This window comes from Barbus barbus, assembly GCF_936440315.1.
Source record: "Barbus barbus genome assembly, chromosome: 47".
NCBI classification, from domain to species: Eukaryota; Metazoa; Chordata; class Actinopteri; order Cypriniformes; family Cyprinidae; genus Barbus; species Barbus barbus.
The window spans coordinates 23,706,703-23,722,591 of record NC_136725.1 but is presented as its reverse complement, the minus strand read 5'-3'; the positions used below and the strand labels follow the sequence as shown (position 1 = coordinate 23,722,591).

Here is a 15,889-nt window from a genome sequence, read left to right as displayed (position 1 = left end):
ATTCTGTTTACACTACATGAAAATAGCAGTATTTTTCATTTACACTGTTAAAATAGCAAATTTTCTGCTATTTATATTACTTATTGCAAATAGTGGCAATTATCTGCACCTCAGTATTGTAGTATTTTATATAACAGTACGCAATAATAACGTATTGAGTGTAAATTATAGTTTTAATTCAAAATATTAAATGGATGCCACCTTATTGGGACAATAAAGCCCTCCCTACACCTACACGATACTTTATTTTCAACTTTTTGATTATTTCCTTCATTTATGTTGAAAATAAATGCCTTTCTGATGCGATATGAGATTTGAAAAGGGAGAGAAAGAGTTCGGCAAAAGGGGGGTTCGAACTCAGGTCGATCGCGTCAAAAAGAACACACTTTACAGTCTACGCTACTGAAACTGATGTTAAGCAAGAGTCTTTTTTCGATGGTGATTATCTCACATGTTGGTGGGTAGAGTTAGTGTAAATAGACACTCCTAAAATATATGCCCGTCACCGCGGCAGAAGTTCGTCTGAAGCGCTTGATTTCATAAAGAACACCACGACAAAATCTTTAAATATACTATATTTGTCTCACTGTTAACATTAAAAATATTCATCTGAAAAGATCTAATTTTTACGATTAATTTTGACGCTGTTTATTTTATTCCTATGACGTCACCACGGCAGAAATTCGTCTGAAGCGTTTATTTCACACAAAAAAAAATGTCACGACGAGTATATATTTAAATATACTGTAATATACTGTATTTGTCCCACAGTTACGAGTCAAATGAAGTATACTTTGCAAGGCTGTGCGTACAAATGTATGCGTACGCTAACGTACGTGTAAAAAAAAAGAAGTATGCTTTGGCCTTTAACATTAAATGTAACATTAAATTATGAATCTAATGTTTACAATTATTTGACCGTAGTGATCAGGATTACACTACTGTAATTCCTTATACCTAGGTCTTTCCCAATCTTCACTGGCTCGTTTGCAGATGGTCCAGAATGCAGCGGCCAGATTGTTAACTGGTGCAAAAAAACGTGATCATATCACTCCAATTTTAGCGTCGCTCCACTGGCTTCCTGTCTCTTTTAGAATTCAATTCAAAATTTTGTTGATTGTTTTTAAGGCACTTAATGGACAAGCCCCATTATACATGTCTGATCTTATCTCATTTAATTCTGCTTCCTCAGATCTGCTAATAAAGCTCTTTTATATGTCCCACGGTCACGACTTAAGTTTAAAGGTGACAGAGCCTTTGCAGTAGTTGCGCCACGGCTATGGAATCAGTTGCCATCTGATATTAAGAGTGCTCCGTCTATTTCAGTTTTTAAATCGAGACTTAAAACGCATCTTTATCCTATGGCCTTTCCTGAATTTTAATTTATGGATTATGGATTAGTATTGTTATCTTGGATTTTAATTTGTATTTTATTTTATGTATTTTATGATTGTTTTGTACAGCACTTTGGTCAGTGTAAGCTGAATTTAAATGTGCTCTATAAATAAAATGTACTTACTTACTTACTTACTTACCATGTAAATCTGAACGCAGAAGATGATGTTCTGTGTCGACCAGTGACGGACATGAACGGGAAAGGCTGTAACCTGATGGTTTCTCCGTCTGGTATGGCTCAGGTTCCTCACCTGAGGGTCCAGACGGGTCACTTTTCTTCTCCATCGCTCCATCCCGATGTCACATCTGGAAACCCTGCCCTTCTTCCCACGCTGAGCCTCCGCCGACAGGTGCTGACCAATGGGAAGCTGGGCTTTCCGCAGTCCTCACAACATCAAGCCCCGCCCCTTTCGCTCCCAGCATCCTCTTCCAAACAGTCAGCTCGACCCAGCTGCCTGGACAATGGTACGAAAGGTAAACAACAATAAACATCTCCAATTTGAATGCTTAGAATTTGCTACAAGCCATGTTCAGTGGCTTGAAAGAGCAGCTGTGGTTAATAAATGTGACCCTGGATGACAAAAACAATTTTTAAATTTCTTTGAAATTGAGATTCATACATCATCTGAAGGAATAAATAAGCTCTCCATTGATGTATGGTTTGTTATGATCGGACAATATTAGGCTGAGATACAACTATTTGAAAATCTGGAATCTGAGGGAGCAAAAAAATCTAAATATTGAGAAAATCTCCTTTAAAGTTGTTCAAATTAAGTTCTTAGCAATGCATATCAAAAATAAAAATGTTATATCTTTACGGTAGTAAATGTACAAAATATCTACATGTAACATGATCTTAATATCCTAATGATTTTTGGCATAAAAGAGAAATGTATAATTGTGATCCATACAATGTATTGTTGTCTATTGCTACAAATATACCTGTGTTACTGATGACTGCTTTTGTGCTCCAGGGACACAATTTAAAAGGTATAAGGGAAATAGGCCATATCTTCATGTCTGAGCTCCACTCTACCCATAATGCTCAGCTCAGTGAGCCAGAAGATGAGACATGATGCTTTGAATTAGATAGGGGACTATTGAACATCCCCACTGCCATTTAAACAGCACTTTCAGCCTTCATTTCATCTCAGACTGTCAGTACAAAGCGAAGACATGTATTCTCATCACAATTGCACTTAATCAGTCTATAATACAGTTGAATAAAGTCAACATGAAATCAAAATCAAGCCCATTGACTTTCTTAATCCGTGCTCATGATGTCCTTTGGTGTGATTTTCCTTCAGCCGACGTCATCCAGTCCTCATTTTTACAACCATCACCATCTAATTAATTAATAAAAAAACAACTTTTATAGAAAATAGTGTTGGAAATGCATTTTCTAATGGTGCTTTACACAATACAGCACTTTATATAGATCAGTTCAAAGCAGCTTCAAAAGCTAATTTGACAATTCACTTAACGTATTTTTTTTAATTATTATTTACTTGATAATTTTAAGGCAAGGGGTTTCCTCAATGTTTTTAAGTTAAGTCAACATCACTTTTTACAGTCTACTGGTTTATACTTCAATAGCATCCGTCCATGTCTTCACCACAAACCTCTCATATTTTTGATGATTAACTAAGCTTGTACCCAAACGAGCCATGGAACCAAAGCAGAGAGAGAAACTCATTAGTACTTAACAGAGCAGAAACGCTTCCTTGGCTTTACGGGTTTGTTATAGGAATTCCATGATTATTCATGTGTTTCTGTTTGATAGAGACCAAAAATATCACGTTAGAGGACAAAAGCTCTGGTAGTCCAAACAAAAATATGTATAGTTTTCATTAAATGTTAAGTTTGCAAAAACTTCCTAATTTTAAATAATATCTGGAAATTACTGGTTGATCTGTGATTTATAACTCAGTATTATTGATGCTTCTGAGATTAAGTCATTATTGCTATTTTAAGAAAACATCAACCAAATGTAAACCAGCTAATTACTTAATCTGCAACAATATTCAACTTAATATTTAATAGTCAGTATAAATTTGCAAAGCATGAAAAGACACCATCATTATTATTGAGCCCTGAATCATTGCGCTTCGCAAGTGATCTTAAAATATCAGAATTCTTACTGCAATCTTAATGTGCAATTTGCAAACATAAGAAATTCTCGTGAAGTTACTTAATCTACAGCATGAAAAACAATAAAGGTAGAATAAGCAGTTCTGGGTAATCAGGATATGCATCTGAACAGACCAATCATAGTCCTGTTATGCTGTACAAGGAAGGAAAATAATTCTATCTCCAGGGCAGAACTGACTGATCTATTGGAAACGCAGAGCTTGATTATTAGTTCTCTGCTGGAGACTGGTTTAGAGTCTTTTAGTGCCTGCTCTTTAATGGCTAGATTTTATTCTGACAGTCTGAACTTTAGCATTACATGACCGTGCAGCAGGAGTTCAAGATTTTTTTACAAACTTGAAAGTTTGATTTTGTTAAAATTTGACAGGATTGTATACAGTATAGTGCAGGAGAAGTGAATCATTATCATGAACGTCTGATGAAACGTGACTCTTTCTCAGGTTACCTGTCTTTGGGGATGAACAGAAAAGTGTTTGGGCTGTGTGGCGGTTCAAACCTGCAGATGACGAGCAATGCCATGCTGGTCCAGAGTTTGGGTCCGGTTTCTTCACAGACTTCAGTCCAAAACGGCCCACCTCATTCACTCACCGTTCCCTTCACTGATGCCAGGTTAATATCCTTAAACACTTAGAAATAAAGAGTTCTTCACAGTGATGCCATATAGAAGAACCAGTTTGGGTTCCTCAAAGAACCTTTCAGTGATCAGTTCTTAAAAGAACCATTTTTATCTTAGTGTGAAGAACTTTTTAATAATTGTAAGAACCTTTTGTGGAATTGAAAGATTCCATGGATGATAAAGGTTCTTCGTAGAACCATGGACACCAATTATATTTAAGACTGAACAAGGAATTAATTTCTGTATTCCATAAGAAACAAAAGAATATGTTTTTATGTATGTACAACAAAAGCATGCATTGTCTACAGGCTGTCAAACTCCAAAAAGTACCATATAAATAGTCCATTTGCACAATATATTTCAAAGCCGAACAGGTCTATATAGTCATTATCCACTGAAAACCTTCCTTTTTACCAAAAGCTTTAAAGTCTCATTCATGCTTCTTCATATTCAGACTTGGCACGTCATTGTTTACACCCTTTCTCTCTTTCATCTCCTCTGGTTAAGATCTTAAATGGACTATAAAAGTCACATGGAGAAGAAATGACATATGGAAAGCATTTATGCCAATAGCATTGGATGTCTCTTCCCAGTGAACAAAGAATGTCTTTTAAAAGTTATATAAATGTTTGGACAAAACATTCTTAAAGTAATGTTCATGGGATGTTCTCATAACTTTACTAATATTCGATATATGTTCTCATAACATTGAGAGAAAACATTCTGAGATTAACATGATTTTACTTCAGCATTCTATGAAACGTTTTTATAACCTTTAAATAATGTTCTAATAATGACAAGAAAACTGGACATTTTAATGTTTGCAGAATATTAAAAATAAATGTTCAAAATAACATTTTGGGTGAAAATAATGTTTGTAGAACGCTGTAAGAAACATTTTTGTAACCATTAAACTTTATAATCACGACAAGAAACCATATTAACGTTTTACAAACATTTCAAAATAATGCTCCCACAATGTTTTTATAACCTAAATTTATTTCCAGTGTTCCTGCGACAAACCTCACACAGCATATGTAATGGAACCAATTTGGGGGGATTTTTCAGTGAACAACAATTTTAATTACTTGAATATAGACTTGGGAATCATGTAAACTGCTGTTGTGATCCATTATGTATCTTGATTTTGGAGTTTGACAGCCCTAGTCCACTTTAAATTAATGGAAAAGAGTGACTGGGATATTCTCAAAGTAGAGAGAAAGTCATCTGGGGCCTCCTTTATAAAATGTTGCGCAGAAATCATCCTAAAATTGATCTTACGATCATCTCTCAAATATGCATATATGCGTGTGAGTCGTAGAATGAGCGTACGCACAGAAAACACACATACGCATCTCTTTCAGATGTGACCCTGGACCACAAAGCCAGTCTTAAGTATACATCATTCAGAGATTTATGCATATGAATAAATAATCTTTCCATTGATGTATGGTTTGTTATGATAGGACAATATTTGTCTGAGATACAACTATTTGAAAATCTGGAATCTGAGGGAGCAAAAAAATCTAAATATTGAGAAAATCACCTTTAAAGTTGTTCAAATGAAGTTCTTAGCAATGCATATTACTAATCAAAAATGAAGTTTTGATATCTTTATGTTAAGAAATTTACAAAATATTTTCATGGAACAAGATCTTTACTTAATATCCTAATGATTTTTGCCATAAAAGAAAAATGTATAATTTTGACCCATACAATGTATTTTTGGCTATTGCTGCAAATATTCCCCAGCGACTTAAGACTGCTTTTGTGCTCCATGGACACAAATGATCTTGAACTTGCGTGCAACTGAATGCTTTCAGCTCTCTGCCTTGCAAACGACTCCTAATTAACGTCATTAACATGTAAAAGATCAACAGTCATCGTCCATATTCTTTCATTTAGAACAGCGAGCTGCAAAAACAGCTTACATTTCCAAAACCTGCAATACTCAAACAAGAAAAAATGTTTACGTCTGCTCAGACCCTGACGTGACGCTAAGCACTTTACCACGTCAAAGATGTGAAATAGATACTTTGCAAATAGAGCAATTGAGATGAGCAAATTTTGGTATCGATCTGATACCAAGTAAATACAGGGTCAGTATCACCGATACCGATAATTTTTCCTTTTAATAACATACATTTAAATGACCAATTACACTTTGTAGACGTGAAATACGAGACGTGAAAAGAGTGGCATAAATACACACAGACATGTCTACTCTTTGTTGAATGTATAAAGCCTCGTGCGACCTTTTGGACATTTTTGTCCTGTCAGTTTTGTTTTTTTGATAATTTTGCCTGTGTTATTGCCAACTGCATAAATTTTGGCTCAGGTGTGTATTTTTATTGGAATTTTACTGTTTCACTTCCATTTCCTTTAATAAATCTGTTTTGCACTAGGTACACAAAATAGTTCCTCTCAGGACCTTAAGGACAAAAATGTCCTCATTGAAACCCATTAAAACTGCTATTTTTAATCACAGTGCCGTTTAACTGTAAAATGATGCAATTTTTGTTAATACGCTTTCATTCTGTTGGCAAGGTTTCAAAATTATTATTTTTTTTTACCAGATGGTGACTTTTTTTCAGGTTTGGCCTGTAAAGCAAATACTCGCTTTATTCCTGTTTTCTGCTTCTGCATATTATAGAGCCAATTGGATAAATAATGCAGCTGTAATTGTGTGGGTGTGTTGGTATGGATGTCGGAGTGTGGTTTGTATGTGTGCCATAAAAAAATGTGCGCTTGTAATATTTGAGAGAGAAAAACTCTACTGCAAATCACAAATCCAAGCACTGTGTGCACCAGCGGAGTTTTGCTGGCATCTAATGGGGAAAATGTGGTACTGCGCCCAAACAAAATCTTACTGAGAGCTCATTTTTTGAGATATCAACCTCAAATTTGGAACACAACTTGTTTAGATGTATGGCTTTGATTTACTAGCAGGTTTAGAGTTCTACATGTTTCATAAAATATATATTTTATATAAAATATTGTTCATAAATAATTTTCATAAACTTAAACCTCTATAACTTTTTTGGTTTCACTTTTTAAACATTACAGACAATAATCTGCCATAGGTCTTCTTTAAAATGAGCCCAAACTTAACTCTGTGCTCCCAAGCTTCACATTTTTATGACAGTTTTTTTGACACAGATATTTTTGTCCACTATGGACCTATGTGTAACTTTTTTTGATTGACGAACAAGGGTTAAGTGTAGAGGAGAGAAAATTAACCTAAATTATCAATCTAATCGGGTTAGTATCGATCCAATACCAATACCAACGTTGGTATCGATATTAGAATCGATCCACCCACCCCTAACGCACGCTTTATAAATGAAGCCCCTGGAGTGAATTCATGAGAAAATAAGCTCTGTGGTAAACATAATTTGGGTGATCTATTGCAGGTGTTTGCTGTCCAGAGAGTCCCTGGCCTCGACCACCCTCAGCATCGCCGAGACTCAATCGATTCGCAGCAGTAAGCTGGACTGGCCCTACGGTTACCGCGTTCTGCCTCCTTTAGGGCTAGGGTTTAGCCAGGCTTCAGAAGCAGCTGATCCCAATCTCATTCCCGGGACCTCCATGTCCGAATCTGTCTCCAACCCCGCGTCTCTACCACATTATCTCTTCAAGGAGGATGCCAGCAGTCCACGGCTCTCAGCCCGCTCCAAAAAGCGAGCGCTGTCCTTGTCTCCTCTGTCCGATGGCATCGGCCTCGACCTCAACTCCATCATCCGAACCTCGCCCACGTCGTTGGTGGCGTACATCATCGGTTCTCGCACTTCGCCGGCCTCACGCCCCACTCCTTCTCCTCTGCAGTCTGATGTTTGTGGACACCTGCTGGGAATCAGAGGCAGCTGCATCCCTCATCCCAACTCCAGCAAACACATCACCAAAGACAGGTCAATTCAGACGCTCTCTGATGACACTGAATGTTTCCGCATGCAGCAGTTGGAGGCGACGCCACACTGTAAAAAAAATTCCGTAAACTTTACGGTAAAAAAAACTGGCAGCTGTGGTTGCCTGAATTTTACCGTAAACAATACGGTAGCAACATTTTTAGGATTTACTACGGTGGCCGAGAGAGGTTAACGTGCTGCAACTTAAGAAAACACATGCAAACATAAAAAGCACCTGCAAATTAAGAAAACATCTTCATCAGTTTGACAGCACGTGCTGAAAATACTCACAACACAACCAAAAAACAGAAACGCGCTCCAAATACTCTCAACAAAAAAACACGCTGCATGTAGCACAGACCACAACAGGGGACCCCAACAATGCTCACGAAAATTAACTCTGGTTTTATTATAGTAAAAGTGTAGTAACCATGTATTGATTACCATTTGTATAACCACAGTTACCAGTAAAAATACCATGGTAAACTATGGTTAGTGTGGTTAATTTACCATGGTTTAACTATAGTAACCATTTTTTAATTTGTATTTATTTTATGTAATAATAAATATAATTTATAGGCAATTCAGTTAATAGTTAAACCATGATTAATTTTTTTAAGTTGTAAAAGTAGCCAGCTTACATAACGTTTCACAGTTACAGTAATGTAGTATTTCGTCAGCTTATTTAGGCTAATAATATATTTTTTTAAACGTGCTGTCAAACAGATGAAGATGCTTTCTTTTTCATTTGCATGCCTTTTTTCATTTTTCATTTTCCGTATTTTACGGATTTACCTTAAATTTATATTTAAATACCATAATATTATTAACTGATATAATGTTAATATACTAACCTATTGAAGTACTGAAATCTGTTTTGTACATTTGTATTACACTGATAACCACCAAAAGCAGGAGCTGATGAGAAAGTCACATGATGAACCAAAGCCTGTCACAAGCAGCTTTTAAATACTAACATATATAGAAGGTGCACAGTGTCAGTGTCAACTGATAAGAAAAACTAACAAGAAACATACTTATTTCTATGAAAAATCTTCAAATGTAACTCTGGAGCACAAAAGCTGTCATCAGTAGCACAGGTATATTTGTAGTAATAGCCAACAATACATTGTATGGGTCAAAATTATCCATAGTTCTTTTATGCCAAAAATGATTGGGATATTAAGTAAATATCATGTTCCATGAAGATAGTTTGTAAATTTCCTACTGTAAATATATCAAAACTTAATTTTTCATTATTAACATGCATTGCTAAGAATTTCATTTGGACAACTTTAAAGGCAACTTTTTCAATATTCCGATTTTTTTGCACCCTCAGATTCCAGATTTTCAAATAGTTGTATCTCAGACAAATATTGTCCTATCATAACAAACCATACATCAATGGAAAGATGATTTATTCAACTTCCAAAAATGACCATTATGACTGGTTTTGTGGTCCAGGGTCACAAATTTGAAATGTAATGCAGGGAATTCTGGGAATGTCAATTTATGGTAATTACGGTATTAACAGTAAATTATACATTCTTTTTCCACTTCCAAAAATGGTATTTTAAAATTGTAATGTAATGTTCAATACAGTTTTTCACCATATATAGTAGGGGAACTTACCATTAACCGATTAATAGGTTTTTACTTTAGCATTTTTACAGTCTTTTACCATTAAAATCACGGTAATTTTTTACAGTGCACTAGAAGACCAATTCACCAATCTAGTGGTGGAGCACCAACTTCTACCTGGACAGGAGATCCAAACTGGGACAAAAAACAGCCTGTCGCCTTCAATACAGCTTCAATTCGAACTGGCCGCTATTATTAGGACTCCTAGTCCTCCTAGAGGCCCTCCACCACCCTATAATTCCCATCTGCAAGCATCTCACGTTCAGATCCCAGCGGCCTCTTCAGACAATCTCAGGGTCCTTCCGTCGACGCTCTACCCGATGCTGGAGGAGGACGAGGAGGAGGACGTCAGCGGAGGACACTGCTGCCACTGGCTGGACTGCGGCGCCATTTACGGCCAGCGAGAGGAGCTGGTCAAGCACATCGAGAAGATCCACGTCGACCAGCGCAAGGGCGAGGACTTCACCTGCTTCTGGGCCGGGTGTCCTCGCAAACACAAGCCTTTCAACGCACGCTACAAGCTCCTCATCCACATGAGGGTCCACTCCGGGGAGAAACCCAACAAATGCTCGGTGAGTCGATGGAGTTTTAAATCTGACAGTAAAAGGTCTCTATATGTGCAAGCACAGGCTAAAAATTAAATACATGCAATAACAGTAAATAATAATAATGGGTACATACACACACACACATTTTTAAATCATATACATAAATATATACACACCAAATGCAATATATATATATAAAATAACTTTGATATATTTGTAAAAATACAACTTTTATGTGAAATATAGGTAAATTATAAGAAATATAGTAATGATTTTAAATAATAAACAGTAAAATAATTTAAAAAGATTAACTGGAAATAATATAAACATTAACTGGAATACAATAAAATATAAAAAACAAACTTATTTTTATTTCAATTAGTTGCTAAGGCAGCATTTAGCACTTTAATTTAGTTTAACAGAAAGTACTAAAATTATATACTATATAGACATTAAAAAAATTATAAACATTTGTATAAAAACTCTTTATATTAAACTCTAATATTAATAGAAAACAATATTAGTATCTCAATGATACTATATAATGATACAATAAAATATATTTAAAAAAAACATTTTATTTAGTATTTTTTAACTGGTTGCCAAGGCAGCATTTCTCATTTTAATTTGAAGTACTAAAATAACTAAAACTAAAATAAAAAAATATATATATAAATTGTATAGACATATGAAATAAAAACTAGTAATACAAATTTTTACTTACTAAGTAAAAGATGTTTAATTACTAAAACTTTACAATAAAAAAAAAATAATAATAATAATTCAGCATATTAATATAAAACTGTGTGTGTGTCTGAATTATTTTTATCTAGTAGAATATCTAGTGTTAGATATTATTTTTGCTGTATATATATATATATATTTCTGGTTCAGTTCCAGTGCTTCAGAGGTGAAAGTATCTCCTCTATATTAGTTTAAAGTGCAGACACAGCTATACAAAAGCCAACACCGTTCAAAACAACGCTCTCTTTGCAGTTGTGTTCCCAACACGAACCATACCACACCACGAACTTTTGATATCATTAAAGAACCATTAAGGAACTTTTTATTTAGAATAATTAAGAGATGTGCACAAACAAGCACTTTATTAAATGCTTGTGTTTTAGACGGCGCAGGGTAACGACACCCCCCAGTGGATTCATCCACTGATCTCTTGTATTTTATTTCTGCAGCACATTGCAACACTGCAGAGCTTCAGGGTATTACTTGTCTTCTTCTATCTATTGTTGCAGCATTAACAGCAGAAAAAGCCCTCTATGTCTTTTTGTCTAGGAGAGACTCTTTTGAAGGTTCAGACTAGCTATAATCAACATTAAGACATTAACAAGAAAGAAAATCCCTGGCGATATAATCAGTAGAGTTGTGTTGTGGAGAAGCTGCATTACGCTTCATCTGTGAGTTTTTCTCCTCTCTTTTAACTCCAGCCATCAGCTAATTAGTGATTATCCTTTATAATTGACATGGGAGTTTGTGCAATTATGCAGTTATTAAAAAGGGACAAAAGACTCACATTTAAGCTCTGGCAGAGACACGACTGCCTCCTGCCATGCGCTTCAATCAAATGGACAGCGTGCTGGACACCAGTCGGGCCGAGAGGCTTTTTTTAATATACTAGATTTCCTGAAAAAAAAAAGGCTCTTGAATGTGCTTTTTTAACACAATTTGTTTAGATTTTCTTGCCGTTTTAGAGTAAAACAGGTTTTGGTTAACATATATTCCATAAAAAAAATTTAAATAGTATTTTTGTGTATCTGTCATAATTATTTAATAGTAATAATTAATAATTAAATTAATAATATAACAATTAAACTTTTTAATTGTTACACTTTTTAAAACCTTTTTCAATTCTGCAATAATCTACCAAGTGTCTTCTTTAAAAAGAGACCAAACTTAAGTCTGTGCTCCAAAGCATTAAAGATTTACAAGAAATTTAATTTTCAGGTTTATGATCAAAAAGCCCTTAACAGGTTATAATGGATAATAATTATAATTATAATGGATTATAATTACTGCATAAATATAATTTAGTATGATAAAATCCCCTCAAAATACAAAATATTAAATTTAAAAAAACTTTATTAAAATTAAAAACTTTAAAAATAAATAAAAATAGGAATTTAAATAAGAACAAATATCTGTCGATGGGGAACTGTTTTTCCTTTCAGTGAAGTTGATTTGGTAAAGCTTTTCTGACTCCATTGGCAAACATTTATTCTTATTTTAATTAAAAAAAAAACTATATTTCATTCAGTTTCTCAGAAAACAAAAGGTTTCATGTCATTTTGCTTCTAAATGTCTTGATTTAAGAAAATTTAGACAATTAAACACATCAATTTCATAAAACCAAAGTATCATTCATTCAATATTATGATACAATTAATGAGGAAAATAGAGCTGAAACCCTGAAAATGGTACAAAAAACATTTTAAATGCATAGAAACAAAGATGCTGATGAAAACATTTTACAGTGCATGCAAAGCTCATCACCACTGTGCAAGGCTGTTGCTATGCAGTTGTCTTAGTGCCTTTATCACGTTGCTATGGGGTTGCTAGGGTGTTGTGGTTGTTCAGTGTTAGGGGTTTGATCAGATCATGATCTATAAGCAGCATCTCTAGTAGAAGGAATGTTTCTCATCTAGACCCTGTAGAGCAGGTAAACTGTGCATGTTTGTCCTCTGGTGTTGTGATTTTCTTCAGGAGTGTGTTGTTTCCTTCAGCGATCAGAGCTGATCAATCATTAATAGCGCACACATACCTGTGGTCAACCTTTAGCTCCGCACACTTACTCATTAAAGAAGCTGTTGCCATGGCGCCGGATGGTTTTCCAGTGAGCGTAAGGAAAGACAAAGAAAGACAAAACTCAGACACAAAGAGTCTTTCTTGTGTAAAGCGCAGTAGTTTGTTGTCTGTGGACTGAATCACCTCAGCGTCTTTGAGCTCTAGTGAATGGAGTCGACAGTAAACAGATCCAAGAGTCACTGCAGCATAATGACACAGATCTGATGACCTGAACAATCGCAGACCAGTCCCAGCATGCTCAGCCTCATCTATCTGTCCATCCATATATGTGACCCTGGAACACAAAACCAGTCATAAGGGTCCATTTTTTTAAATTGAGATTTATACATCATCTGAAAGCTGAATAAATAAAAAAACATTCCACTGATGTATGGTTTGTTAGGATCGGACAATATTTGGCTGAGATACAACTATTTGAAAATCTGGAATCTGAGGGAGCAAAAAAATATAAATATTGAGAAAATCTCCTTTAAAGTTGTTCAAATTAAGTTCTTAGCAATGCATATTACTAATCAAAAATGAAGTTTTGATATATTTACAGTAGGAAATTCACAAAATATCTTCATGGAACATGATCTTAATATCCTAATGATTTTTGGCATAAAAGAAAAATGTATAATTTTGATCCATACAATGTATTGTTGTCTATTGCTACAAATATACCTGTGCTACTCATGACTGCTTTTGTGCATCCATCATCTATCTATTCAGCTGTCTATCCACTCAACTATCATCTATCTATCTATCTATCTATCTATCTATCTATCTATCTATCTATCTATCTATCTATCTATCTATCTATCTATCTATCTATCCATTCATCCATCTATTGATTTATGCATCCATCATCTACCATCCGTCTATCTATCCATCATCTATCATCTGTCTATCTGAGTATCTGTCAATCCATCTATAAACCAACTATCTATCTATCAGTCTATCTATCCCTCGTTGACATTTCCATTCATCCATCCATCCATCCATCTGATTATCCATCTTTCTACCCAACTATATATCTGTCCCTTTATCTATCCATCCATCTATCAATTTATGTATCCTATCCAACCATCTAAATATCTGCCAATCTGTCTATCCACTAAACTATCTATCTATCTATCCGACTACCTATTTATCTATTTATCCATTCACTTATCTATCCAATGGTCTATCTATCTACCTAATCATCCATCAATCTACCAATAAAAACTTCTAATTCATGCTGATTTCAATAATGACTTTCATGTGCTGAACAATAAAACAGGTGAAAAAAACTCTTTTCATACGAGGCAAGAAGAAAACCCCTGGCAACTACATATTAACTCTACAAACCCATCGAAACACCCATTCAATGCATAAGTGTGTGTACACTAATAAAAAGTGCAGTTTTTACATGATTTTTTGCAAGTGATAGCATGCTAAGGAGTTTCTGCTGCACAAATGAATATGGTATAGTTGGGTATGATAGTATATTATTATGATACTATCTCTGTAGCATGGTAGCACACAATACTTGTTGTGCTTGATGCCTCTGGCTGTGTTTGTGATCATCTGATTAGCACATGCTTTATAAGCTGAAACTCTGCTGTTTTCTTAGTCGCTTAATACAATCATCATCACGATCAGGTCTGCCAAGGTTTTCAACAGCTGTAAGGAGGGATACGACTCTCTAATCTGTCTCTTAAGAAAACGCTCTTTGTTCATGTGAAATGGGATCAGAGCTTTTAACCGTTTAACAGATGCGATCTCAAACAATAGAGCTTCAAACGGCCATCACGGCTAAAGCACAGCGAGTTTCTCTCGTTTTGATCATGTGAGTGATCCCTCATCCTCCAATTTCCAGTTACCTTTGTTAACTTGACGATTTTGATTGACCTTTCACTTCAAACCCACATAAGAATATAAAGGCCTTACGTTCTGCTTTATCGTACGAGCGAATGCAATAATTTATCACTTCAAATACCGAACCCTGTCGAGACACATTCATCTCCGGCATTTCCTAAGAGACATTCTAAAACGCTTAACGTGGCTTAATGCATTAAAACTGTGTTTTAAAGACCAAACTCAGTAAATACATTATTAATAAAGCATACTATGTACAGACAAGCAGATGAGTCCAGAATAAGACCACAACGCTTTTAATTACGCGTTAAGCGTTTTTCTCCCAAAACCATTATAAGGAAAATGATTAACGTGGCTTAATGCTTTAAAACAGTGCTTTTAAATGACGCAAACTCAGAAACTCAGTTTCTGTCTGTTGATCGTGGTAATATCCTTGCTGTCTATGGAGGGTCAGAGAGCTCTCAGATTTCATCAAATATATCTTAATTTGTGTTCTGAAGATTAATGAAGGTCTTACGGTTTTGGGACGAGATGAGGGTGAGTAATTAATGACAGAATTTTAATTTTTGGGTGAACTGACCCTTTAAGCATTCTAGATTGTCCCTTTCCTAGCATTAAATAAATGATAATGAAAAGTTGTAGTTGTCTGGGTGATGTTAAACACACGGAGGAACGTTCGCTCGACTGCTGGCACTCGCTGTCATTATGTGACGGTGCATGGCGTGCTGCCACGGCCTGTCAGGGGCCGCTTGTGACTTTGAGCGGCACATTGGAGCCATGTTGCCGTCTATTCAGAGCTCGGTCTCTGCGAGCGGCCAACAGGACTCTGAGCTTTATTAAATAAAGTCCGTGTGAAAGGTCCTCGAGTGCACAGACACGGCTGGACGTCTGTTTTCCCAGCGGGCCTGATCTGAATGCTTATTGATCGGCTCTTTTCTGTGGCTGGTGTTTGTGAGGCAGAGGACAGCTGGGAT

At 35.5% G+C, this 15,889-nt stretch overlaps 1 protein-coding gene across 1 annotated transcript in view; it reads left to right on the top strand.

Annotated features, from left to right (window-relative positions):
- Positions 1-1,586: 1,586 nt before the first annotated feature.
- Positions 1,587-15,889, top strand: part of LOC306866268 (zinc finger protein GLIS3-like) — a gene marked incomplete at both ends in the record, with an annotated part of 29,941 nt that continues 15,638 nt past the window's right edge. The window contains 4 exon segments of the mRNA XM_079411361.1: positions 1,587-1,860; positions 3,987-4,155; positions 7,576-8,137; positions 9,786-10,280. Of these exon segments, the coding sequence (XP_079267487.1) occupies positions 1,587-1,860; positions 3,987-4,155; positions 7,576-8,137; positions 9,786-10,280 (1,500 nt within the window).